At 45.4% G+C, this 27,843-nt stretch overlaps 1 protein-coding gene across 1 annotated transcript in view; it reads right to left on the reverse strand.

The window, feature by feature from the left end:
* The window catches only part of LOC142254251 (hemoglobin subunit alpha-5-like), a 48,139-nt gene that overhangs the window by 16,977 nt on the left and 3,319 nt on the right, over nt 1-27,843 (reverse strand). The window contains exons 2-3 of the mRNA XM_075325262.1: nt 16,774-16,944; nt 12,095-12,296 (exon numbers count right to left, since the gene is read on the reverse strand). Coding sequence (XP_075181377.1) covers nt 12,095-12,296; nt 16,774-16,874 — 303 coding nt within the window. The 5' untranslated portion in view covers nt 16,875-16,944. The remainder of the gene's footprint in view (nt 1-12,094; nt 12,297-16,773; nt 16,945-27,843) is intronic.

Consider the following 27,843-nt stretch of genomic DNA (forward strand, 5'->3'; position numbering starts at 1 on the left):
GGACCTGGTCGCCACAACAGCATTGCCCTCCCAAAAGGGTTAATGCTGAGCCTGGAGGTAATTGGGAGATCTATTGGCCAGTAAGTTAACACTCAACACAGTTCTCCCTCCGGCCAGCAGGGGGAGCTCTGAACCTGGAACTTCAGGGAGCATTCCTTAAGTCTGGCTGGAAGGAGGAAGTGGTAGTTAGTCTGGAGACAGGAGTGAAAGAGGACAGACGCAGAGTAGTGCTGCCTTGTAAACTGGGGCCTAGAGCTGGGATAGCTTGGCCCAGTGAAGCAAGGGGAGCAGAGAGGCACAGCAGGGACTCGGACATCGGAGTCTGTAGTTGCCAGGGCATAAAATCCATCCCTGGTAGCTGAATCCGGAGGGCAGGAGAGCTGTAAGCCCCCTGTCCCAGAAGCAATCTGAAGGTACAGCTGCATCCCAAGGGCCCGGTGTAGACTCCAGCAGAGAAGCACCAGAGAGGGCCTGCGCAGTCTACCACACAGAAAAGGGGACGAACAACAAGTCCCAGCAGCAAGAGGGCAATTGCAAACCCAAAGTGCAGTGTCCTAACACAGCAGAGAAAGATTAAGGAGTAGGCCTCATACTCAACTGGCCAAAGATCACCCCAGGCACTTCCAGGCCGGCCGGATCATCTTTACCATCTGTGACGGTCTCCCTGGACTAAGTTTCTGCCGAGTAAAAGAGGAGAAGGTAAAGAGACTACTGTTTGTGCCTGTTTCTTTCATTGCTGGTCGGCCCTGCACCGTGTTAGTCACGCAGCACCATAGACTTCCACAAACACCAACCGTGCCCCGGGCATTGCTCCACCTGTGGGGAGCAGTACTACCATTGCTGCCATAACATCATCCCGGAGGCCTCACACAGCAGCGGCGGCTTAGTAGCCGCATACCACAGGTGGCGTCACGAACACAAACTTTAATTCAAGCCACATATTCAACTGACACCCACCAGGGCCACGGAGCCGGGCCCAGCCACCACTGACTACCACCGGACTAGTCCGGTCCGGCACCGGGTGTCCCATAGCCCTGGGGTGGGCGAGTCATAAGACAGCATTGGATGCGATATATACTAATCACTCCCGGCTCAGGCTCTGCTACGAGCGTGAGCCGAGTGTCATGCGACTGTGACCCGATCCTGCAATCAGATCATAGCTGTGAAGCTGAGGACGGGCGCTGCGGAGGAGAGGGAGGGGTTAATCCCCTCATCTCCTCCATTGTCAGCCTGTACGTATATCGCACTGCACTGGAATAACATCCGAGTGCAGTCTGATGTATCTCTCTTGCATCGGGTGCGCATGAATGGGTGAGAGGGATACGGCTCTAGCAGAAAATCGCAGCATGCTGCAGCTTTTCTCACACCAGAATCTGGATGCGAGAAAAGCTGACCAACTGCTCTCCCTCATTGACTAACATCAGTCCGAATGCATTGTACTCGTCCGATTTTCACGCTCGTGTGAGCGTACCCTAAGGGTGAGTGTCCACCATCAGGCGTCCTCACGGTCTGGATGCAACATACTTTCTCTGGTGGAGATGCTAGTTTCTTGGGCGGGAGATCGCGCTGTCTGTGCACGCCATCAGAGTGACTGTCAGCGGATATTCACTGTATTCTCCCGCTCAGAGCACTAGCATCGCTGTTAGAATAAATTGACATGCTAAGGATAGTTAAGCAGCTCCACAGGTCAGTTTATGGATCGTCTAAAAGAGCCCAGGGGGCCGGAGATTTCTATAAATCCATCCACTGTGCCTGTACTGTACAACGCAGCATTTTGGACTCTGTGAAAACACTTTGTGTCCAAGACGCTGCCGACACTGATCGTAGGCACACAGCCCTAAGGGCTCACTCACATATGTGTTAGGGAATGTCATTAGTCTTTCCATGTTTATGAAAAGAAGTGAAATTAACCCCTGCACTGTGACGTAACTATGTCACCACCTTATGGCCTCCTTCACATGTCTGTGTATCTGGTACGTGTTGTATCCATTTTTTTTTCATGGTTACCACTAGTGATGAGCGAGTATGCTTGTTACTACTCGGTACTCGCACGAGTATCACTGTACTCTGGCTACTCGGCGGGGACCGAGTAATCTCGCGATACTCATGCTGTACTCGTGGTCTTCATGTTGGCGCTCTTTTTAGAGCCATCCCTTATGCAGGGATTGGCTGGCAGACCACTGCAATGCCACAGCCCTGTTACTTGTGGAATTGCAGTGATTGGCCGGCCCGCACAGCATGACCGTGCCTTTAGCCCGACACTTCCCCGCTCGGCTACGGCCCCTCCCGCACTCCACTCCGCGTGTATATATATATGCACGCTTACACACACACGCACGTTTTTTTTTTTAATTTACAGTTTTATGGTTTCTACATGCTGCCGGGGGTCATTTCAGAATAATACTCGGGTCTCCCATAGGATAACATTGGGCTCGGTGCTCGGGCCGAGTACACGAGTATTTTGAGATGCTCGGCCCGAGCCTCGAGCTCCCGAGCATTTTAGTACTCGCTCATCACTAGTTACCACGCGTACACATTATAACCTGTGGTGCTGCTCTCATGTCCGTGTGTTTACACAGGCCGTGTGTGATCCCTACAAAGGTCAATAGAAGTCTATGGGGCCTTGAAAAACACGTACAGCCCAGAGATGGATGGATATAGGATAAGCTTTGTAATTGTTGTACATGTAGTAAGCATGGTTTTTCTCCTATATCTATATAGTAAGCTCAGTTATGGTACCATATTTAATCAGTAAGCTTAGTTCTGGTACTATGTCTATGCACTAAGCTTGTTCTATTCCCATAGCTATGTAGGAGGCTTGGTTCTGTTGCTGTTTCTATGTAGTAGACTGAGTAAGTATGATTTTGTTCCTGTATAGGTACAGTAAGCTCGGTTCTGTACCAATAGCTATAAAGCAAGCTTGGTTCTGCTCCCGTATCTCTGTGGTAAGCTTGGTTCTGCTCCCATATCTCTGTAGTAAGCTCAGTTCTGCTCCCATATCTCTATAGTAAGCTTTGTTCTGCTCCCATATCTCTGTAGTAGGCTCGGTTCTGTTCCCATATCATTGTAGTAAGCTTGGTTCTGCTCCCATATCTCTGTAGTAAGCTTGGTACTGCTCCCATATCTCTGTAGTAGGCTCGGTTCTGTTCCCATATCTCTGTAGTAAGCTTGGTTCTGCTCCCATATCTCTGTAGTAAGCTTGGTTCTGCTCCCATATCTCTGTGGTAAGCTCAGTTCTGCACCCTTATCTCTGTAGTAAGCTCGGTTCTGCTCCCGTATCTCTATAGTAAGCTCGGTTCTGCTCCCATATCTCTGTAGTAAGCTCGGTTCTGTTACCATATCTCTGTAGTAAGCTTGGTTGTGCTCCCATATCTCTGTAGTAGGCTCAGTTCTGTTCCCATATCTCTGTAGTAAGCTCGGTGTTATGATTCAGGGACCGAGGAGGATCAAAAAATGTGGAAAACCAAAAGGTAACAGAGTGGCTGGAACCTTAACGGACTGCAGACTTAATACTGATACACAACTAGAAGTAGCCATGGGACGATCCTACAATGACCTAGTCGTCTTGATACAGCCGGAGAACTAAATATTCTTACAGATAGAGATACAAGAAAGCTAATCTGCCTCGGAGCAATCCCCAAAGAAACTGATGGGTAGGAGACACAGATTAGATATTAGAAAAAACTTTTTGACAGTGAGGGTGATCAATGAGTGGAACAGGCTGCCATGAGAGATTGAGTTCTCCTTCAATGGAAGTCTTTAAAAAGAGGATGGATGGACATCTGTCTGGGATGATTTAGTGAATCCTGCTTTGAGCAGGGGGTTGGACTTGATGACCCAGGAGGTCCATTCCAACTCTAATATTCTATGATTCTATATAGATAGCCCCCCACATGTGACGACTACGGTGATATAGGAAAACACAATACAAAGCTAGAAAAACAGATTCAGCAAAGGTGAGGCCCAAACTATCTTTATAGGAAAGGATAGGAAGGAGCACTGCCTGCAGCCGTAAAAACCCTAATAAATACCAGCACGCCTGACATGGAAAAACCCTGAGGCCACACGGCCTTTCCCCCACTAGATCAGCACTCAGATGTTACTGGGATCCAAAAACACTAATATAGATGAGGGGCTGAATTAATACCAAGCATGACAAAACACATTGCAGAATCATGGAGCTAAGTATACAGACACTCCCAGCAGGGAATGATCCAATTCCATCAAGAACTCCACACAGACAAAATAGGAATCAAGCATAGTAACAAAGCAGAAAAAACAACAAGAAAGTGGAAACAATAAGCAGAAGCACAAGACCACTTATCTGAGAGGAGTTCTTGTAATGAGCAGGGCTGGTTTCAGAATGTCCTTAACACACAGGATATCCATTGAGCACCGGCAAGTAAGAGGAGGAAACTGCTCAGTTTATAGTCCAATCTGAAATGCCTGATTGCCAGTCCTCCACAGGTGTGTGGCTTTCATTCCACAAATCAACTGCACCGCCAGCACTAACCACAAGAGGGAGCCCCAAACTGGAAAACATATTCACAACAGTACCCCCTTCCCCTTGAGGAGGGGTCACCGAACCCTCACGGGAACCCCCAGGTTTGTCAGGATGGGCTCGATGAAAAGCATGGATCAGGTGATCAGCATGTATGTCGGAAGCAACCACCCAAGAATTATCCTCCTGACCATAACCTTTCCACTTGACCAGATACAGGAGCTTCTGTCTAGCAATACGGGAATCCAAAATGTTTTCCATTACATATTCCAGATCCCCTTTGACCAAGACAGGATCAGGAGGCGCAGCCATGGGCATACTGGTTGAACATATTTCTTCAACAAAGACTTATGAAAGACATTGTGAATCTTGAAAGTCTCTGGAAGAGTGAAACGGAAAGAAACAGTATTAATTATCCTCGAAATTTTATAAGGTCCAATAAACCTTGGCTTAAATTTCGGAGAAGAAACTTTCATAGGAACATGTCTGGAAGACAATCAGACCAAGTCCCCTACCTCAATCTGGGGACCCACAGTCCTACGTCGGTTGGCAAACCATTGGGCATTTTCCTGGGAGTGGGACAATTTATCCACCACTTGATCCCAAATATGCTGCATTTTCTCTACTGCTGAATCAACACCCAGGCAGGCGGAAGCCTCCATCTGCCCCGAAGAAAACCAAGGATGAAACCCGAAATTGCAAAAAAAGGAGACATCAAAGTGGCCGAAGTAGCTCTGTTATTAAGAGCAAACTCAGCCAAGGACAAAAAAAAACCCCAGCCGACACAAAACATCGCAAATAGGTTTCCAATGTCTGATTAGTCCTCTCAGTCTGTCCATTTGTCTGAGGATGAAACGCAGAGGAGAAGGACATCTCAACTCCCAGCCTAGAACAAAAAGCTCTCCAAAATCTAGACACAAACTGGACTCCCCTATCGGACACAACATTCTCAGGAATACCATGCAAACAAACCACCTGACGAAGAAACAAAGGTACCAACTCCGAAGCTGATGGCAACTTAGGCAGTGGCACCAAATAAATCATTTTGGAAAATTTATCGCAGATTACCCAAATAACTATCATCCCCTGAGAAACAGGGAGATCAGAAATAAAATCCATTGAAATGTGAGTCCATGGTCTCTTGGGCACCGGCAATGTCAATAATAGTCCACTAGAACGAGAACAAGAAGACTTGGATCTAGAACAGGACTGCACAAAACTCCTCACATCACAAGAAAGAAAAGGCCACCAAAAGGACCTACTCACCAAATCCCTGGTGCCAAAACTCCCAGAATGACCAGCCAACACAGAACAATGAACTTCAGACATCACTCTACTCCTCCATTGGTCAGGAACATACAATTTCCCCCCACGACATCTTTCAGGTTTGTGCTCCTGAAAGTCCTGAAGAGTAAGTCTCAAATCGGGTAAAATCGCAGAGAAAATCAATCCCTCATGCAGGATGGTAGCAGGCTCAGTCACATCCAGAGAATCTGCAAAGAAACTCCTAGAAAGGACATCTGCCTTTGTATTCTTAATACCCGGAATATAAGAGACCACAAAAATAAAGCGCGTGAAAAACAAGGCCCACCTAGCCTGCCTAGGATTCAACCTCCTGGCAGATTCAAGATAGATCAAATTCTTATGATCAGTAAGTACAACAATTTGATGTCTCGCCCCCTCCAGCCAAAATCGCCATTCTTCAAAAGTCCAAAACTGGAAAACGTATTCACAACACTCGGTTCTGCACCCATATCTCTGCAGTAAGCTCAGTTCTGTTCCCATATCTCTGTAGTAAGCTCAGTTCTGCTCCCATATCTCTGTAGTAAGCTCGATTCTGCGCCTATATCTCTGCAGTAAGCTTGCTTCTGCTCCTATATCTCTGCAGTAAGCTCGTTTCTGCTTCCATATCTATGCAGTAAGCTCGGTTCTGCGTCCATATCTCTGCAGTAAGCTCGGTTCTGCTTCCATATCTCTGCAGTAAGCTCGGTTCTGCTCCCATATCTCTACAGTAAGCTCAGTTCTGCTCCCATATCTCTGCTGTAAGCTTGGTTCTTCCCTTATCGCTGTAGTAAGCTCGATTCTGCTCCCATATCTCTGTAGTAAGCACGATTCTGCTTCCATATCTCTGCAGTAAGCTCGGTTCTGCTCCCATATCTCTGCAGTAAGCTTGGTTCTTCTCCCTTATCTTTGTAGTAAGCTCAGTTTTGTTCCCATATCTCTGTAGTAAGCTCAGTTCTGCTCCCATATCTCTGTGGTAAGCTTGGTTTTGCTCCCATATCTCTGTAGTAAGCTCGGTTCTGCTCCCATATCTCTGTAGTAAGTCCGGTTCTGCTCCCATATCTTTGCAGTAAGCTCAGTTCTACACCCTTATCTCTGCAGTAAACTCGGTTCTGCAACCTTATCTCTGTAGTAATCTCGGTTCTGTTCCCATATCTCTGTAGTAAGCTCCTTGCAGTTACCATATCTATGTAGTCATCTTGATTCTGTTGCAGTATCTATGTAATCAGTAAGCGTGGTTCTGTTCCGATATATATGTACCAGTCTGTTCATAAAGCCTGTTACCTCTGCTGCTTTAATTCAGCGGCCAGAGATAAACAGACCAAAGGTGGGCCACTGCAACTTGAGGGCCACTGCCTTATGATTGCCCCTCAGGCTAAAATGTGCCAGCCAGCCCCTGTCTATAAGGTACCTGGATGTAAATGTTTATTTGTGATACTGACTAGTTCTCATCATTAGGCCTCGATCCCACTTGTGCTATATGCTAATGACCCTCGGCTTCCACTCTGCTGCGAGAGTGAGCCGAGTATCATGCGACATGTGATCGGATCACAGCTGTGAAGAAGAGGGAGGGTGCACTTTCTCTCTCTTCTACGTGGCCTGTCTCAGCTAACAACGCACTGCACTCTGATGTCATCCGAGTGCAGTGCAATGTTTCACAGACTCCCATAGACACAATAGGAAAAAGAAGAACATGGAGTAATCGTAGCAAAAACAAATTAAAAGTATAAAAATATAAATTTTTATTTAACAAAAATGTGTATACAAAAAAAAACGAGAAACCAAAATACATAAATGAGGCAAGAATGAGAAATGTGAGGGAAAAATAAAATTGTCAGATACACAAATGTCTGTTATTGTGGACAAATTCCCCCCTGGACCAAATAGTGGCTATAAAGAAAAAAGGCACTGAGCTGCATGCACAGGTTTGTATAAAGGGAGGGAAACCCAAATCACCAAATCAAATTATATACAGTCCCTGACAAAAGTTCTGTCGCTTATCCATGTTATGTAAATAAAAGCTTATAATCTGACTTTAAATTCATCCATTGGTTTCATAAATTACTCTTTTGAAAGCTGAAACCCTCCCAAATTTGGTTTAGGTTATGAAAATCAAGTTGCTGCAAAGCTGAAATATTGATCATTTAATGAACACAGAAAGGGCAGATTTTGGCAAGACAAAAGTTTTATCGTCCACAGAAAGTAATGTGAAATTCAAACAAGTAATTAACTTCTAATACAAAGATATGTTGCATAACATTGGTGAATTAAGTTGTGGTGCAATTAGAGCCATATATAATATTTTTTGTGACTTCCATGAGCTTGAAGGACTGCATCTATGCGGTTCAACAATGATTCGTACAATTTACTGATGAAGTCATCAGGAATAGCAGAGAATGCAGTCTTACATGCCTCCCAGAGTTCATCTAGATTCTTTGGTTTTGTCTTCCAAGCTTCCTCTTTCATCCTACCCCAAACATGCTCTATAATGTTCATGTCTGGTGACTGGGCTGGCCAGTCCTTGAGCACCTTGATCTTCTTTGCCAGGAGGAACTTTGTTGTAGAGATGGATGTATGAGATGGAGCACCATCCTGCTGCAGAATTTGACCCCTTTTATTTTTGGGAATGTAAGAGGTAGCTAATACATCTTGATATTTTAGGATACTGATATTGCCTTCCACCTTGCAAATGTTTCGCTCACCCCCATGCTGAATGTAACCCCAGACCATGATCTTTCTACTACCAAATTTAACTGTTTTCTGGATCCATACGGGCTCCAGTAGGTCTCCTGCTGTATTTGCGACGGCTGTGGTGTAGTTCAACTGAAGATTCATCAGAGAAATCCACCTTCTGCCACTTTTCCAGCTTCAATTTTTAATATACCAAGTAGAGAAAAAATCTGCTAATAGACTGAAAAACTAATCTCTCTAAAATCATTTTTTTAATAAACATTAAAAGTAGTTAAATCAAGCCATATCGCAAACTATCAAATATAGCTTTATCGGTCAGAGAGCACACACCAGGTCGTGCAGAGCTGAAAAAACTGTGATGGGGATATTGGTCTAGAAGGTGAGGGATAGAACGAGGTGATTTTACTTAGTGGTTTCAGGGATAACAATGAGATATTAAAGTAAGGGCCAGGCTACAGATCCCTAGTCTCACTCCTTCCTGGCCGCGGAGGTTAATACAGCATAAGGTTTTGGGTGCCCCCACTCAACGTTGGCTATCCCTGAGAATCCCTATACCAGACTGTGTGCCAATAATTGACCCAAAACCCAAAGGGGTGTAAATTAGTGCTGAAGTCAGAGTGGTTCAGTCACGCAATGTGCATAGTCAGTACACTGATTAGTATTAGGTATTTTTGTTGATATTGAGATATGGCTTGATTTAACTACTTTTAATGTTTATTAATAAAAATTGGTTTTAGAGAGATTAGTTTTTCGGTCTATTAGCACTTTTCCAGCGTCCATCCATTTAGCAGGCTGTGGGACTTAGCAAATGCCACACGTTTTTTTAATTGCCTTTTGTTTAGTACTTCTGGGCACTGATTCTACCATGGAGGCCATTTCGAGACAGAATCCTACAAACTGTTCTAGATGACACAGGGACTTGAGGTGACCAGGCCTTTTGGAGCTCTGCTGCAGTGGAAGAGGGCCTGGCTTTGGATTTTCTAACCAACAAACGCTCCTCCTGAGTAATTGTCTTGCGGGGTCTGCCGAACCTGCGCTTGTCAAAAACATCTCCAGTCTCTTCAAATCTTTTCTTAATTCTTTGTACTTGACGCTGAGACACATTAAAGGTGCCAGCCACCTCTGCAGTGGATCTGGTCTTCAGCCTCTTGATAATCAAGGCTCTGGTCGCAGGGTGGATTTTTGGCATGTTGTTAGAGGTCAAGGTGCAGTTCAAGTGAAAGTCTGGGTGCTGGGTTTCTTTTTTTACACACCCACTAATTAACCGATCATTTAGTCAGCACAGGTGAGAATGTAAACTAGGATTGGGTGCATTATATGACAAGGCGACAAAACTTTTTTTCTTGCCAAAATCTGACCTTTCTGTGTTCATGATTATACTAGTTTAGTTTTTGTGCAACTTAAATATAATATCTGAAGTCACTGCACTCTAAAGGCTACTTTACACACTGCGATATCGGTCCCGATATCGCTAGTGTGGGTACCCGCCCCCATCTGTTGCGCGACACGGGCATATCGCTGCCCGTGCCGCACAACATCGCCCACAGCCGTCACACATACTTACCTGTCCGGCGACGTCGCTGTGACGGGCGAACCGCCTCCTTTCTAAGGGGGCGGTCCATGCGGCGTCACAGCGACGTCACTGAAACGTCACTGAACCGCCGCCCAATCGCAGCGGAGGGGCGGAGATGAGCGGGACGTAACATCCCGCCCACCTCCTTCCTTCCGCATAGCGGCCGGGAGGCAGGTAGGGAGAGTTTCCTCGCTCCTGCGGCGTCACACGCAGCGATGTGTGCTGCCGCAGGAACGACGAACAACCTCGTTACTGCTGAAGTAACGATAATTGGGAATGGACCCCCGTGTCGCCGATTAGCGATTTTGCACTGTTTTGCAACGATGCAAAATCGCTAATCGGTGTCACACGCAACGGCATCGCTAATGCGGCCGGATGTGCGTCACGAATTCCGTGACCCCAACGACTCCGCATTAGCGATGTCGTAGCGTGTAAAGCCCGCTTAAGTTTGTGATTTCTTCATGTCATGACTGTAGCTTGGCTCTTACGGGGTTAAGTCGGGTGGAAGGGGTTTGTTCTGTTATGCCTTGTTCAGGAGCTCAAGCCGCTTTATTATGGTGTGGAGACGTCCGGAACGCTGCCAGTAATAGTTTATGCTCTGCAGCGTTTGCAACTGGTTCTTGTGAGTTATCACTGATCTGTCCCGCTACCCAGCTAACCTATTCCTGACCTCCATTTCCCTTTTACTGTTTGCCTGCCCTGTCTCCCAGACCCTGGTCCCATTCTGTGTCTCGGTCCTCTCCCCCCCTTTTGTATTTACTTGCTCTCCCGGCCTCTGACCTCAATAACGTTTTCCGACTACGGCTCTGCTTCCCCTTTTTGGCTTTTGACGTGACGTCTTGGCTCCTTACCCCAGTGCTTCCACCTGTTTACAGTTTGCTCACTCCCCTATTCAGATGTGACTTCCTGGTTAAGACTTATGCTTGCTGACTACCCTTTCACTGGTGCATGTGCCCCCTTGTGGGCTTTAGTCTAACTTCTCTTTGGAGTTCAATCTTGATTCTGCTGCTGCGCCCCCTGGTGGAAGCCTGACATTTCATCTGCATATGACTGATGCTTTAGTGACAAAATAATTTGCACTTACAAAAGGCAACGTGACATTAATATGACATTTGCAAGTTATTTGTAATATCCTCTATTTGTCTCTGTAGAGTTTGTTAATAAACAAATTAAAAAGAAATCATATAAAGGTGTAAGATAAGATTAAATGTTAGCCATATACATATAAAACTATGATTTTTATTCATGGAATCAATTAAATATTTTTTTGGGGGGATAAACCTAAGATATTGTAACAGTTGCTGTATTTTTTGTTTTATAAGACGCACCCCAAATTTAGAGAAAAAGAGGTAAAAAAAATGAGGTCCGTCTTATAATCCAGTGATCTCTTACCAGGGAAGGGGTAGGGGGGGCCTTCAGCGGCGGTGGAGTAAGGTCACAGCAGGCAGGGGCAGTGTTGGAGTATGGCGATGCTGCGAGTGGTGCGGCGGGTGTCCCAGATGTTCGCTGTGAGTGCAGAAGCATCCAGAAACTGTCAACGGTGCGGGCATCAAAGAAATGGCACCTGGAGTTGGTGCATGCGCAAATTGAGCTATTGGCTCAATGACAAGCCGAGATCTCATCTACGCACGCTCCACTTCCGGGCACCATTTCCCTTAAGTCCACTGCTGGGAAATCAATGGACTGGAGGTGGCACGTGTGCAAATGAAATCTTGAGCCGAAAGCTCAATCTGTGCATGTGCCATTATTTGAAGCCTGAACCGTCAACAATTTCAGGATGGCCCTTGCAACACCCTCCACAGTGAGCACAGCACAACATCAGCATCAGCACCCCCCGCAGCATCGCTCCTTTCTCCTGTCACCCCTCTCCACCATCCCCCGGTAAGCTACATTTGGATTATAAGACTCACCCCCCATTTTCCTCCCAAAGATTTGGGAGAAAAAGTGCATCTTATAATCTGAAAAATATGGTATATACGTAGTGGAATAGTTACCCATGAACTAGATTTGATAAATCTTCCCGCTAGTATTTTGAATGGACTACTTACTTTGAAGGTGCCAGGATTCGCCCAGGCGTCCTGGGGTTGCAGATCATTGGGGGGGGACAGAGCACCATGAAGGTCATCCAGGTGCTGGGCAGCATTACCAATGGCCTTCATAATCTTTCCTCCATTGTTGCGGAGATCCTGGGAGCCGTGGCTCGTGTTTAAGTGGCTGAAGTAGATTTTGGTCTGAGGGTAGCTCAAAAGACTGCAGGAACAGAAAGGGTATGATTAATATATATATACATAAAATACTGCATGGGCAGATGAATGGTGATGGGGATTACAATATCAAAAACAACAAGAAAGTCCATTACCTCAGTCCTGGTTGTTCCACAGGACTGGAGCACACCCTTTCCCGGGTAGGTTGCCAGTCATGGCACAGTAATCACGTAAAGACACTGTCCGGCAGTGTGAGATAGTAATTCCTCCTTGAACTCCTCGTGACCCACTGAACTGTCTTTCCAGCCCCAGCTCTCTACACACTATCCACTGAACACAGAGCACCTTATGCTTGCCTAATTGCTGCAGCTGTGCTTTTGGGCGTTAATAATCAATAGGCTTCCAGGTCAGAGTTCTGCTTTCTCCAGCCAGAGCGCCAGCAAATCCGCATTTTGCCAGGAGAAATATACCTTTCATCCAGTACCGCACCACATACCTCCCCCCTCCTCCCCTAGTTCACTGGCCCTACTTTTTCTATAACCTCTTAGGGACCCTGGAATTTGGTGAGAAACTTGCTTTCTCGTGTGGGTACTAGAACCAATACCAAGTCCCCTGGACTAAAGTTTCTGACCCGTGTGTCTCGATTATAGACTCGACCTTGATCCTGCTGTGCCGCCTCCATGTGTTCCCGGACCAGCGGAAGGACTGTTTCCATTCTTTCCTGCATTTTTGCAATGTGGTTGATAACACTTTTGTGTGGAGTAGGCTTGTGTTCCCATGCCTCCTTGGCTATGTCCAGTATGCCCCTGAGATGTCTGCCATACAAAAGTTCGAAGGGTGAGAACCCTGTGGAGGTCTGTGGCACCTCACACACTGGGAACAATAGGTAAGGCAGTAAAAGATCCCAGTATTTCCCATCTTGAGACACAGCCTTCTTTAGTATATTTTTGAGGGTTTTATTGAACCTTTCTACTAGACCATCTGTTTGGGGATGATACATGGAGGTGGGCAACTGCTTTACACTTAGTAATCAGCATAGTTCCTTCATAATCTTGGACATAAACGGAGTCCCCTGATCTGTCAAAATCTTTCGGAGCTCCCACCCTTGAAAATATATTCATCAATTCTTTGGCAATGAGTCTAGTGGAAGTATGTTGCAGGGGTTCTGCTTCTGGGTACCAAGTTTCATAGCAAGGATCACCAGTATGTGTTGGTGTTCACGGGCAGACCTGTTCACGAGACCGACAAGATCCATAGCCACTCGTTCAAAGGGTACCTCTATAATTGGCAGGGGCACCAGTGGACTCCGGAAGTGTAGCTGGGGACTGGTCACCTGGCAGACGGGACAGGAATTACTATTATTTTACCTCCGCAAAAATGCCTATCCAGAAAAAACGCTGCAGGATCCTATCTAGGGTTTTCTTGTGACCTAGGTGTCCCCCCAAGACATGTGTATGCGCTAAGTCCATTACTAACCTACGGTGTGCCCTTGGTAAAAACAAATGCTCAAACTTTTCTGCCCGTATTCGGGTTACCCAGTATAATACATTTTGTGTCATCTCGAATTGAGGCCACACTGTATGTGCCCCTGGACTCTGTGGCTCCCCATTAATAAACAATATGTTCTCCCTTGCATGAGCCAGTGGGGGATTTCGGAGTTGCTCTGTACCGAAATTGTCACCTGAGATATTTAAATCTGACAATTCAGGTCCCGGTAGCAAATCGTCCACATCCCCGGCCAACACTTCTATGGGGGGCTGTTCTTGCTCTTCCCCCTGAGTGGACGTCACCCCTAAAGCAAGCACCTCCTCCTCAGGACTTCCAGGTTCCTGCTCCCCTGTGGGTGAAAGCAGCATTGTCGGCCTTAGTGCCGCTGGAGGGTCACTATGTGAGACCTTCGAGGACCACAAAACATAAAACAAGGGGTAATCTCTCCCGATTATCAACTCATAATGTAAACTTTCAACAACACCCACTTCATAACACCGCCTTCCTGCAGGTGTACTAATCATGACTAAAGCAGTAGGATAGTTTTTTAAATCTCCGTGGATGCAGAGGACACCCAGTTTCCGTCCGGTATAGTCACTGGAAGGCACCAGGTTGACGCGCACCAGAGTGATTAGACTTTAGTCCAGAATAGCCACCGCTGAGGTACCATCCACATTTACATGACATAAGTGTCCATTGTTGGAACCCTCCGGGGTGCCAATGGTGCAGAGCTGAGTCGCATACAGGGCCTGATGGTACCTAAAGTTCGTTTCCATGGGCTCTGCTAGATTAGGACTGTCAGCCCTTACATGACCTGGCTCCTGGCATCGCCAGCATAAAACGGGGCCCTGCTCAACCCCTGAATGGTCTGGAGAGGCCCTCCTGGGCTCCGCTCGACGCGTCATGGTTGGGGACTTAGGCGGGCTTTGCACGCTGTGACATCGGTAACAATGTGTTACCGATGCTGCAGCGATAGTCCCGCCCCCGTCGCACGTGCAATATCTAGTGAAAGCTGCTGTAGCGATTATTATCGCTACGGCAGTTTTTCACACGCACATACCTGCCGTGCGACGTCCCTCTGGCCGGCGACCCGCCTCCTTCCTAAGGGGGCGGGTCGTGCGGCGTCACAGCGACGTCACACGGCAGGCGGCCAATTGAAGTGGAGGGGCGGAGATGAGCAGGATGTAAACATCCCGCCCACCTCCGTCCTTCTCATTGCAGCCGGGAGGCAGGTAAGGTGATATTCCTCGCTCCTGCGGCTTCACACACAGCGATGTGTGCTGCCGCAGGAGCGAGGAACAACATCGCACCTGTCGCTGCACCGGCATTATGGAAATGTCGGAGGCTGCAGCGATGATACGATAACGACGCTTTTGCGCTCGTTCATCGTATCAAAAAGGATTTACACGTTGCGATATCGACTGCGACGCCGGATGTGCGTCACTTTCGATTTGACCCCATCGACATCGCACGTGCAATGTCGCAACGTGCAAAGCCGCCCTTAGGGAACCTTCCTGCCCCTTTTCGGGGAGGCCCACCCTGGAGTTCCTTGGTAGCCCCATATCGCTCTATGAGATCTACCATGAGCAGTGCATTAGTAGAGACACCTGACGAATCCAGGCCTGGAGGGAGTGCGGCAAAGCCCTCCAAAATGTATCTGCCACAAGTCGATCCACCATCTCGGCAGGAGTTAGTTTCTCCGGCTGTAACCACTTTTGCACGGCATGCAACAAATCATAGTACTGAGACTTTGCCGGTTTGGAAGGGTTAAACTCCCACTGATGCACGCTCTGGGCCCGGACTAATACATTCACACGGATACGTGCAAGTATCTCACCCTTGAGGAGGTTGTAGTAGGTCATCAGATCCGACGGAATGTCATTGTAGTCCTTCATCGGTCCGGATGCCAAAAACGGAGTGACGATTTTGGCCCACTGGTCCTTCAGCAACCTCTCTCGCTCAGCGACTCTCTCAAAGAAGGTCTCCAGGTACGCTTCCACGACGTACTCTTTTTCCATTTTAGGTATCGCTGCACGGACTACCTTCCGGACCTCATGGATTCCCCTGGCAACTCCCGCTGCTGATGCGGACGTAATATGCCGTAGCAACAGCTGATTGGTCTCTTGCTGCTGCTGATTAAAGACCTGTTGCTGCTGCATGGCGGCCTGCTGCTGTGTCATAGCGGCCTGCTGTTGTTGCGTAGCGGCTAGAAGTGCTTTTATTGAGGCCTCCATCTCTGCTGCTGTCCTAGACTGGGTCTGCACCACCACTTTCACCCAGGACATCTACCGGTGACCAGTCAGGAGAGAAAAAAGCAATGCATAGCAGGGAAGAAAAAAATACACCAGCCTCACTGCAATGCCCGCATTCTCCACCATATGTAGTGATTAGTTCAGGTTGGGATGCAGTAAAGAGGCTCACACAGGCGTATAGTGCAAAATCTAAGGGTTTTATTCCCACTTATGGTTACAGTCAGCAGTTCAAAGGGGATAAAAACAACAAGAAAGTCCATTACCTCAGTCCTGGTTGTTCCACAGGACTGGAGCACACCCTTTCCCGGGAAGGTTGCCAGTCATGCCACAGTAATCCCGTACAGACACTTCCCGGCAGTGTGAGAAAAGAATTCCTCCTTGAACTCCTGGTGACCCACTGAGCTGTCTTTCCATCTCCAGCTCTCTACACACTATCCACTGAACACAGAGCACCTTATGCTTCCCTAATTGCTGCAGCTCTGTTTTCGGGCGTTGCCCCGAAAACCTGGATAATCAATAAGCTTCCAGGCCAGAGTTCTGGAAGCCAGAGCGCCACTAAAACTGCCCTTTGCCAGGAGAAATATACCTACCATCTAGTACTGCACTACAATATATTTTTTATATATATATATATATATACACACACACACACACACATATTCACGTAAGTTACATTTCAAAAAGAGTAACATTTGCAATGTGCGGTGGAAGTAAAGTTAGCGGTGCTGTTGCTGTGCTGTGTTGCATTTATTATGTAAACTAGAAAATAAATATTCGTATTACCTTTCCAGAAACTTTGCTCCCAACTCATCAGCGACAGCAGGGACAGAAATTTTGGCTCCCATGGAGGCGATGAAAGCTTTTTCAGCGTCGGTGAGAGACATGGTGCATGCAAGTGCGGATGAACTGGACAGTCCCTGACGCAGAGCTTCTGTCTGGCACTTTTAAAGGGAACTGAAAATGGATAAGCAAACACATTGTGAGTGGCAGCCTGTCAGTTACACCCTTACTTTTATCTTTGAAACAATAAACAAACAAACAAGTTATAGACCCATTCTATATACCACATTTTCCGGATTATAAGATGCATATTTTTCCCCAAAAACTTGAGGTAAAATGGGAGGCTTCTTACAATCCATATATGGCTTATCGGGGAGGCGGTGGTGGAGCGGGGTCATAGAAGGATAGAAGGATACTCAGTTCTTGGAGGAGCAGTGGAGCAGCTCAGGAGGGTCACAGGATGGGCTTGGGGGTGTCGCAGTGGCAGGCGTCATTGATCTGCCGGCGGGCTGTAGGGGTGTCGTGGCAGTGGAGTGACTCAGGAGGGTCACAGGATGGGGTGTCCTGGTGGCGGGTGCACTGAGCGGACTGCGGGCTCTATTGAATCGCCTGCTGTTGACGAGATGGATTTCAAGAAAATGGCCACAGCAGAGGCGGAGCATGCGCAGATTGAAGCAATGAACTTCAAAAAAATGGCCGGGGAATTCTATCTTCGCATGAGCAGCCTCTGCGGTCAGTTTCTTGAAGTCTATCTCGTCAACTGTGGGCGATTCAGTGGAGCCCGCAGTCAGCTCAATGGCATCTGCCGCTAAGACACCCCGATCTGTGACCCTCCTGAGTCGCTTCACTGCATTGACAATCCCACAGCCTGTCAGCAGATCAATGGTGCCCACTGCTGCTGTGAGACTCCTGAGCCCGCAGTATTGCTGACCCTCCTCTGAGCCTGCAGCATCGCCCTGCCTCTTGTGACCTTCCTGAGCTGCTCCACCACTGTCGCTCCCCCTGGTGATCATTAGGATTAAGACACTGTAGGATTATAAGACGGACCCTCATTTTACCATTAACAATTATTTTTTCCTATTTTCCTCCTCTAAATTTGGGGTGCATCTTATAACCCAGTGCATCTTATAAAATGAAAAATACGGTATATATTACAAAAAAAAAGAAAAAAACAACTGATCAGCAGCTCCAAACAGAATAAAGGAAGTGCGAACAGGTGCAAACTGCTATGACTGCATGAAATATAAATGAAAGATTCCAGCATCACTGTGTAAGTACTAAAGAGTGTGGAGACATTGAACATATAGAATTTGGACTGCCTTATTGAATAGAATCTAATATATAAAGCTGAATGTGTGTGTGTGTGTGTGTGTGTGTGTGTGTGTGTGTGTGTGTGTGTGTGTGTGTGTGTGTGTGTGTGTGTGTGTGTGTGTGTGTGTGTGTGTGTGTATGTCCGGGATTGGCATCCGCACCGTCGCAGCTACAGCCACAAAATTTTGCACACTCACACTTCTGGACTCTGAGAGCGTCATAGGCTATGTTTCGAGGGGAAATTTTAAACCCGCTCTTTACAGTTATTCGCCAAAAAACCTGCCTCCATTAAAGCGAATGGAGCTGGGAGCCACAGTGCAGCCAGAACTTCAGAAGAATGCGCAGCCACGCCCTTATATGGAATGTTGGTGTGTCACAATGCAGCCAGGAAAAGAGACAGACACAGACAGAGTAAGAAACAGACAGACACAAAGAGACAGACACAGACAAAGAGACAGACAGACAGGGAAAGTGACAGACAGGGAGTGACAGGGAAAGTGACAGACAGGGAAAGTGACAGACAGGGAAAGTGACAGACAGGGCGAGAGATAGATAGACAGACAGGGAAAGAGACAGACAGGGAAAGAGACAGACAGACAAAGAAAGAGAGAGAGACAGAGAGATATATACAGAGGGGGAGACAGACAGAGAATGGGAGAGAAACCGAGAGACAGTTACTATCCCGGGCAGCGCCGGGTGCTATGTTGTGAGGCGAAATTTTAATCCCGCGCGTTCCAATTTACCAATCAATTTTGCCCCTATCTACATAATGGGGAAAAAGTGAAACGAAAAGTGTTGGGGGAAAATTGACAGCTGCCAGATGTGAACAAGGGGGGCTTAAAGAATGAGAGCGATGGCGCCAAAGAGTATATACCGTACAGTTGCTAAGGTGGGGCCCCGACATGGGATACTCACCACACTCGGGGATATGAACACACACACACAAAATGCGCCACACACTACCACGTGCTTGAACACATATACCACACTAAGCACACATCTCACCACACATACACCAACCTCACCACATAATCGCCCTAAACACACACAAGTCTGGTATTATCCTTCACAAATAAAAATCTGATTAATAAGCAGCCAAACTACAAGAACAACAAATGTACCACATAGGAAATACGGCAGCCGTCAGTCACATGACCTGTCTATATGTGTATGTGTGAGCTAATATATACTGTCAGGGGGAGGGCTTTCTGTTGCCTGGAGATTAATCAGGCTACCAATAGCAACCAATCACAGCTTAGCTTCTATTTTGCTACAGTTAATTAATCTGAGCTCTGATTGGTTAATATAGGCAACAAAGGACATTCTCAGTATGTGTGAGGTCATAGGATGTTAAATCTGTGTGGAATATCTGTGGTGTTGAAATATATGTTGTGAAATGCTTCTATTAGCTTCGTTTTTGCCTTTTAATAATTACATTTCTATCTATTTGTTTTGTGGTTTTTGTGTGCAGAATACATTTTTGTTAATACATTCTATTTTGTTAACAGCAGTTATTAACCCGGGCGAAGCCGGGTAGTACAGCTAGTCCAATATATAAAGCTAAATGTGTGTGTGTATGTGTGTGTGTATGTCCGGGATTGGCATCTGCACCGTCACAGCTACAACCACAAAATTTTGCACACTCATACGTCTGGACCCCGAGAGTGTCATAGGCTATGTTTTGAGGGGAAATGTTAACCCCGCTCTTTACAGTTATTCACCAAAAAACCTGCCTCCATTAAAGCGAATGGAGCTGGGAGCCACAGTGCAGCCAGAACTTCAGAAGAATGCGCAGCCACGCCCTTATATGGAATGTTGGCGTGTCACAATGCAGCCAGGGAAAGACACAGACACAGACAGGGAAAGAGGCAGACACAGACAGGGTAACAGACACAAAGAGGCAGACACAGACAAAGAGACAGACTGACAGGGAAAGAGACAGACACAGACAAAGAGACAGACACAGGGAAACAGAAAGACAGGGAAAGAAAGGGAAAGAGACAGACAGGGTAAGATACAGACAAAGACAGGTAAAGAGACAGACAAAGAGACAGACACAGGGAAAGAGACATAGGGAAAGCGGGAAAGAGACAGACAGGGAAAGAGAGGGAAAGAGACAGACAGGGAAAGAGAGGGAAAGAGACAGACAGGGAAAGTGACAGAGATAGATAGACAGACAGGGAAATAGATAGATAGACAGACAGGGAAAGAGATTGAGATAGACGGAGAAAGAGACAGAGACAGTCAGAGACAGACAGGGAAAGAGACAGCCAGACAAAGAGATAGAAAGAGACAGAGAGATATATACAGAGGGTGAGACAGACAGAGAATGGGAGAGAAACAGAGAGACAGTTACTATCCCGGGCGTTAATACATTCTATTTATACATTCTATCCCGGGAATGTTAATACATTCTATTTTGTTAACAACAGTTATTAACCCCGGCGAAGCCGGGTAGTACAGCTAGTATATTTATAAAAATTAAGTTTCTTAGATTGCCATTGGCCATTTCAGCACTGCTCCCATCATGGTCACATAGTTGTTGAATAATCTTTGTTTTCAGACCATTTGAGAGTTGTTTTGAGGAGCCCATGATGCCACTCTTCATAGGAGATTCAAATAGGAGTACAACTTGCAAGTGGCCACCTTAAATACCTTTTCTCATGATTGGATACACCTGCCTATGAAGTTCAAAGCTCAATGAGCTAACAAAACCAATTTAGTGCTTTAGTAAGTCAGTAAAAAGTAGTTAGGAGTGTTCAAATCAAGAAATTGATAAGGGTGCCCATACTTTTGCACCGGTGAAATTTAGTTTAAATGCGGATTGCACATTTTCTGTTAGTGCAATAAACCTCATTTCAATCCAGAAATATTACTGAGTCTATCAGTTATTAGATATATGAAACTGAAATAGCAAAAACCCAAATTGTTATAAAGAAAAAAGGTTAACATTAATAGGGGTACCCAAACGTTTTCATATGACTGTATATATATATATATATATATATATATATATATATATACATATATATATACAGTAAAGACCAAAACCAAATGTTTGGACACACCTCCTTATTCAAAGAGTTTTCTTTATTTTCATGACTCTGAAAATTGTAGATTCACATTGAAGGCATCAAAACTATGAAGTAACACATGTGGAATGAAATACTTAACAAAAAAGTGTGAAACAACTGAAAATATGTCTTATATTCTAGGTTCTTCAAAGTAGCCACCTTTTGCTTTGATTACTGCTTTACACACTCTTGGCATTCTCTTGATGAGCTTCCAGCTCACCCCAAACCATCTCGATTGGGTTCAGGTCTGGTGACTGTGGAGGCCAGGTCATCTGGCGTAGCACCCCATCACTCTCCTTCTTAGTCAAATAGCCCTTACACAGTCTGGAGGGGTGTTTGGGGTCATTGTTCTGTTGAAAAATAAATGATGGTCCAACTAAACGCAAACCGGATGGAATAGCATGCCGCAGCAAGATGCTGTGGTAGCCATGCTGGTTCAGTATGCCTTCAATTTTGAATAAATCCCTAACAGTGTCACCAGCAAAGCACCCCCATACCATCACACTTCCTCCTCCATGCTTCACGGTGGGAACCAGCCATGTAGAGTCCATCCATTCACCTTTTCTGCGTCGCACAAAGACACGGTGGTTGGATCCAAAGATCTCAAATTTGGACTCATCAGACCAAAGCACAGATTTCCACTGGTCTAATGTCCATTTCTTGTGTTCTTTAGCACAATCAAGTCTCTTCTGCTTGTTGCCTTTACTTATAACAGAGAAGAGTAGAGAGGGGTGATTCAATGCCGCACCAATGATCACTGTTCAAATGTCAGATTAATGTATCTTTATTATTGGCATAGGTCTACGCGTTTCAGGAGCTCAGCTCCCTTCCTCAGGACCGTCAAGCACAAAGAGAAACATCAAATCACTGTCACAACTACATCTGGTGAGTAAGATTACTCCCCCCTCCTCACCCCGCATATATTGGGGTAATACCCTATCTGCGCTTTTCTTTCCACAGTTTCTTCCTGTGTTGCCTGTCCTTAGCAGTGGTTTCCTAGCAGCTATTTTACCATGAAGACCTGCTGCACAAAGTCTCCTCTTAACAGTTGTTGTAGAGATGTGTCTGCTGCTAGAACTCTGTGTGGCATTGACCTGATCTCTAATCTGAGCTGCTGTTAACCTGCAATTTCTGAGGCTGGTGACTTGGATAAACTTATCCTTCGCAGCAGAGGTGACCCTTGGTCTTCCTTTCCTGGGGCGGTCCTCATGTGAGCCAGTTTCTTTGTAGCGTTTGATGTTTTTTGCCACTGCACTTGGGGACACTTTCCAAGTTTTCCCAATTTTTCGGACTGACTGACCTTCCTTTCTTAAAGTAATGATGGCCATTCGTTTTTCTTTACTTAGCTGCTTTTTACTTGCCATAATACAAATTCTAACAGTCTATTCAGTAGGACGATCAACTGTGTATCCACCAGACGTCTGCACAACACAACTGATGGCCCCGACCCCATTTATAAGGCAAAAATCCCACTTATTAAACCTAACAGGGCACACCTGTGAAGTGAGAACCATTTCTGGTGACTACCTCTTGAAGCTCATCAAGAGAATGCCAAGAGTGTGCAAAGCAGTAATCAAAGCAAAAGGCGGCTACTTTGAAGAACCTAGAATATAAGACATATTCACACTTTTTTAAGTATTTCATTCCACATGTGTTAATTTATAGTTTTGATGCCTTCAATTTGAATCTACAATTTTCAGAGTCATGAAAATAAAGAAAACTCTTTGAATGAGAGGGTGTGTCCAAACTTTTGGTCTGTATTGTATATATATTTATATACAGTGCCTACAAGTAGTATTCAACCCCCTGCAGATTTAGCAGGTTTACACATTCGGAATTAACTTAGCATTGTGACATTTGGACTGTAGATCAGCCTGGAAGTGTGAAATGCACTGCAGCAAAAAAGAATGTTATTTCTTTTTTTTTTTTTTTTTTTTAAATTGTGAAAAGTTTATTTAGAGGGTCATTTATTATTCAACCCCTCAAACCACCAGAATTCTGTTTGGTTCCCCTAAAGTATTAAGAAGTATTTCAGGCACAAAGAACAATGAGCTTCACATGTTTGGATTAATTATCTCTTTTTCCAGCCTTTTCTGACTAATTAAGACCCTCCCCAAACTTGTGAACAGCACTCATACTTGGTCAACATGGGAAAGACAAAGGAGCATTCCAAGGCTATCAGAGACAAGATCGTGGAGGGTCACAAGGCTGGCAAGGGGTACAAAACCCTTTCCAAGGAGTTGGGCCTACCTGTCTCCACTGTTGGGAGCATTATCCGGAAGTGGAAGGCTTATGGAACTACTGTTAGCCTTCCACGGCCTGGACAGCCTTTGAAAGTTTCCACCCGTGCCAAGGCCAGGCTTGTCCGAAGAGTCAAGGCTAACCCAAGGACAACAAGGAAAGAGCTCCGGGAAGATCTCATGGCAGTGGGGACATTGGTTTCAGTCAATACCATAAGTAACGTACTCCACCGCAATGGTCTCCGTTCCAGACGAGCCCATAAGGTACTTTTACTTTCAAAGCGTCATGTCAAGGCTCGTCTACAGTTTGCTCATGATCACTTGGAGGACTCTGAGACAGACTGGTTCAAGGTTCTCTGGTCTGATGAGACCAAGATCGAGATCTTTGGTGCCAACCACACACGTGACGTTTGGAGACTGAATGGCACTGCATACGACCCCAAGAATACCATCCCTACAGTCAAGCATGGTGGTGGCAGCATCATGCTGTGGGGCTGTTTCTCAGCCAAGGGGCCTGGCCATCTGGTCCGCATCCATGGGAAGATGGATAGCACGGCCTACCTGGAGATTTTGGCCAAGAACCTCCGCTCCTCCATCAAGGATCTTAAGATGGGTCGTCATTTCATCTTCCAACAAGACAACGACCCAAAGCACACAGCCAAGAAAACCAAGGCCTGGTTCAAGAGGGAAAAAATCAAGGTTTTGCAGCGGCCTAGTCAGTCTCTTGACCTTAACCCAATTGAAAACTTGTGGAAGGAGCTCAAGATTAAAGTCCACATGAGACACCCAAAGAACCTAGATAACTTGGAGAAGATCTGGATGGAGGAGTGGGCCAAGATAACTCCAGAGACCTGTGCCGGCCTGATCAGGTCTTATAAAAGACGATTATTAGCTGTAATTGCAAACAAGGGTTATTCCACAAAATATTAAACCTAGGGGTTGAATAATAATTGACCCACACTTTTATGTTGAAAATGTATTAAAATTTAACTGAGCAACATAACTTGTTGGTTTGTAAGATTTATGCATCTGTTAATAAATCCTGCTCTTGTTTGAAGTTTGCAGGCTCTAACTTATTTGCATCTTATCAAACCTGCTAAATCTGCAGGGGGTTAAATACTACTTGTAGGCACTGTATATATACTAGCTGTAGTACCCAGGCATTGCCCGGGATAGTAACTGTCTCTCTTCCAGCCTCTGTCTGTTTGTCTCTGTCTGTCTGTCTCTGTGTGTCTCTGTGTCTGTCTCTGTCGGTCTCTTTCCGTATCTGTCTCTTTCCCTGTCTGTCTCTGTCTGTCTCTATCTGTCCATGTGTGTCTGTGTCTCTATCCATGAATAAGGCTGCACATCAAACTTAGATAATAGTATAATGCCTCAAGCATATGGACAAATATTGGAATATACAATGAAAAATGCTACTTGCTAATTTGAACATGTGAATAATGAATTGCATACCTGCCATGAATATTAGGAAAAAGGAGATATTTAGCAATCGCATTGATCAATGTAACTGAGCCCCAAGGCCTCGTCAAGGCATATCTCTATATTGGGGTCCCTAGCTCTGTGACCCTAACTGTGTGTCATCTCATTGCAATTAAAAACTGCTATGGGTGGAGAGGGGTAACTAAGGACTTTCTTATATAGGAGATGGAAAAAACATGGCCGAAAGGGGCGGAGCTGTGTTCACATTCAGAAAAAAAACTACATATAACTGAATAGGATAACTGAAGTGAGCACTAATATATATATTATGAGTGCAAGCCAAAAATTACATACTATATAGGACCCCAATATAGAGATATGCCTTGACGAGGCCTTGGGGCTCAGTTACATTGATCAATGCGATTGCTAAATATCTCCTTTTTCCTAATATTCATGGCAGGTATGCAATTCATTATTCACATGTTCAAATTAGCAAGTAGCATTTTTCATTGTATATTCCAATATTTGTCCATATGCTTGAGGCATTATACTATTATCTAAGTTTGATGTGCAGCCTTATTCGTATATAGTATGTAATTTTTGGCTTGCACTCATAATATATATATTAGTGCTCACTTCAGTTATCCTATTCAGTTATATGTAGTTTTTTTCTGAATGTGAACACAGCTCCGCCCCTTTCGGCCATGTTTTTTCCATCTCCTATATAAGAAAGTCCTTAGTTACCCCTCTCCACCCATAGCAGTTTTTAATTGCAATGAGATGACACACAGTTAGGGTCACAGAGCTAGGGACCCCAATATAGAGATATGCCTTGACGAGGCCTTGGGGCTCAGTTACATTGATCAATGCGATTGCTAAATATCTCCTTTTTCCTAATATTCATGGCAGGTATGCAATTCATTATTCACATGTTCAAATTAGCAAGTAGCATTTTTCATTGTATATTCCAATATTTGTCCATATGCTTGAGGCATTATACTATTATCTAAGTTTGATGTGCAGCCTTATTCGTATATAGTATGTAATTTTTGGCTTGCACTCATAATATATATATTAGTGCTCACTTCAGTTATCCTATTCAGTTATATGTGTCTCTATCCATGTCTGTCTGTCTGTGTCCATCTCTATGTCTTTCTTTTTATCAGCCTCTCTGTCTGTCTCTCTCTATTTCTGTGTCTGTATGTATCTCTGTCTGTCAGACTCTCTGTTTCTGTCTGTTTCTATTTCTGTGTCTGTCAGTCTCTTTCCCTGCCTGTGTCGTTCCAGGTCTGTCTCTTTCCTCGTCTGTCTCTTTCCCCGTCTGACTCTTTCCCGGTCTGACTACCCGGCTTCGCCCGGGTTAATAACTGCTGTTAACAAAATAGAATGTATTAACAAAAATGTATTCTGCACACAAAAACCACAAAACAAATAGATAGAAATGTAATTATTAAAAGGCAAAAACGAAGCTAATAGAAGCATTTCACAACATATATTTCAACACCACAGATATTCCACACAGATTTAACATCCTATGACCTCACACATACTGAGAATGTCCTTTGTTGCCTATATTAACCAATCAGAGCTCAGATTAATTAACTGTAGCAAAATAGAAGCTAAGCTGTGATTGGTTGCTATTGGCATACTGATTAATCTCCAGGCAACAGAAAGCCCTCCCCCTGACAGTATATATTAGCTCACACATACACATATAGACAGGTCATGTGACTGACAGCTGCCGTATTTCCTATATGGTACATTTGTTGTTCTTGTAGTTTGGCTGCTTATTAATCAGGTTTTTATTTGTGAAGGATAATACCAGACTTGTGTGTGTTTAGGGCGATTATGTGGTGAGGTTGGTGTATGTGTGGTGAGATGTGTGCTGAGTGTGGTATATGTGTTCAACTACGTGGTAGTGTGTGGCGCATTTTGTGTGTGTTCATATCCCCGAGTGTGGTGAGTATCCCATGTCGGGGCCCCACCTTGACAACTGTACGGTATATACTCTTTGGCGCCATCGCTCTCATTCTTTAAGTCCCCCTTGTTCACATCTGGAGGTGTCAATTTGCCCCAACAGTTTTCGTTTCACTTTTTCTCCATTATGTAGATAGGGGCAAAATTGATTTGTAAATTGGAACGCGCAGGGTTAAAATTACGACTCACAAAATAACAACATAGCACCCGGCGCTGCCCGAGATAGAAACTGTCTCTCTGTTTCTCTCCCATTCTCTGTCTGTCTCCCCCTCTGTATATATCTCTCTGTCTCTCTCTATCTCTCTGTCTCTCTCTATCTCTTTGTCTGTCTGTCTCTTTCTCAGTCTGTCTCAATCTCTTTCCCAGTCTGTCTATCTATCTCTTTCCCTGTCTATCTCTGTCACTTTCCCTGTCTGTCACTTTCCCTGTCTTTCCCTGTCAGTCTCTTTCCCTGTCAGTCTGTATCTTTGTCTGTGTCTATCTCTTTGTGTCTGTCTCTTAGCTCGTCTAAGTCTGTTTCTTACCCTGTCTGTGTCTGCCTCTTTCCCTGTCTGTGTCTGTCTCTTTCCCTGGCTGCATTGTGACACGCCAACATTCCATATAAGGGCGTGGCTGCGCATTCTTCTGAAGTTATGGCTGCACTGTGGCTCTGAGCTCCATTCGCTTTAATGGAGGCAGGTTTTTTGCCGAATAACTGTAAAGAGTGGGGTTAAAATTTCCCCTCAAAACATAGCCTATGACACTCTCGGGGTCCAGAAGTGTGAGTGTGCAAAATGTTGTGGCTGTAGCTGCGACGGTGCGGATGCCAATCCCGGACATAGACACACACACACACATACACACACACATTCAGCTTTATATATTAGATATAAAGCTGTGTGTGTGTGTGTGTGTGTGTGTGTATGTATGTATGTATGTATGTATGTATGTGTGTATGTCCGGGATTGGCATCTGCACCGTTGCAGCTACAGCCACAAAATTTTGCAAACTCACACTTCTGAACCCCGAGAGCGTCATAGGCTATGTTAACTCCGCGCTTTAGATATTCA

Source organism: Anomaloglossus baeobatrachus, chromosome 10 (assembly GCF_048569485.1).
Source record: "Anomaloglossus baeobatrachus isolate aAnoBae1 chromosome 10, aAnoBae1.hap1, whole genome shotgun sequence".
In the NCBI taxonomy this organism is placed as follows: Eukaryota; Metazoa; Chordata; class Amphibia; order Anura; family Aromobatidae; genus Anomaloglossus; species Anomaloglossus baeobatrachus.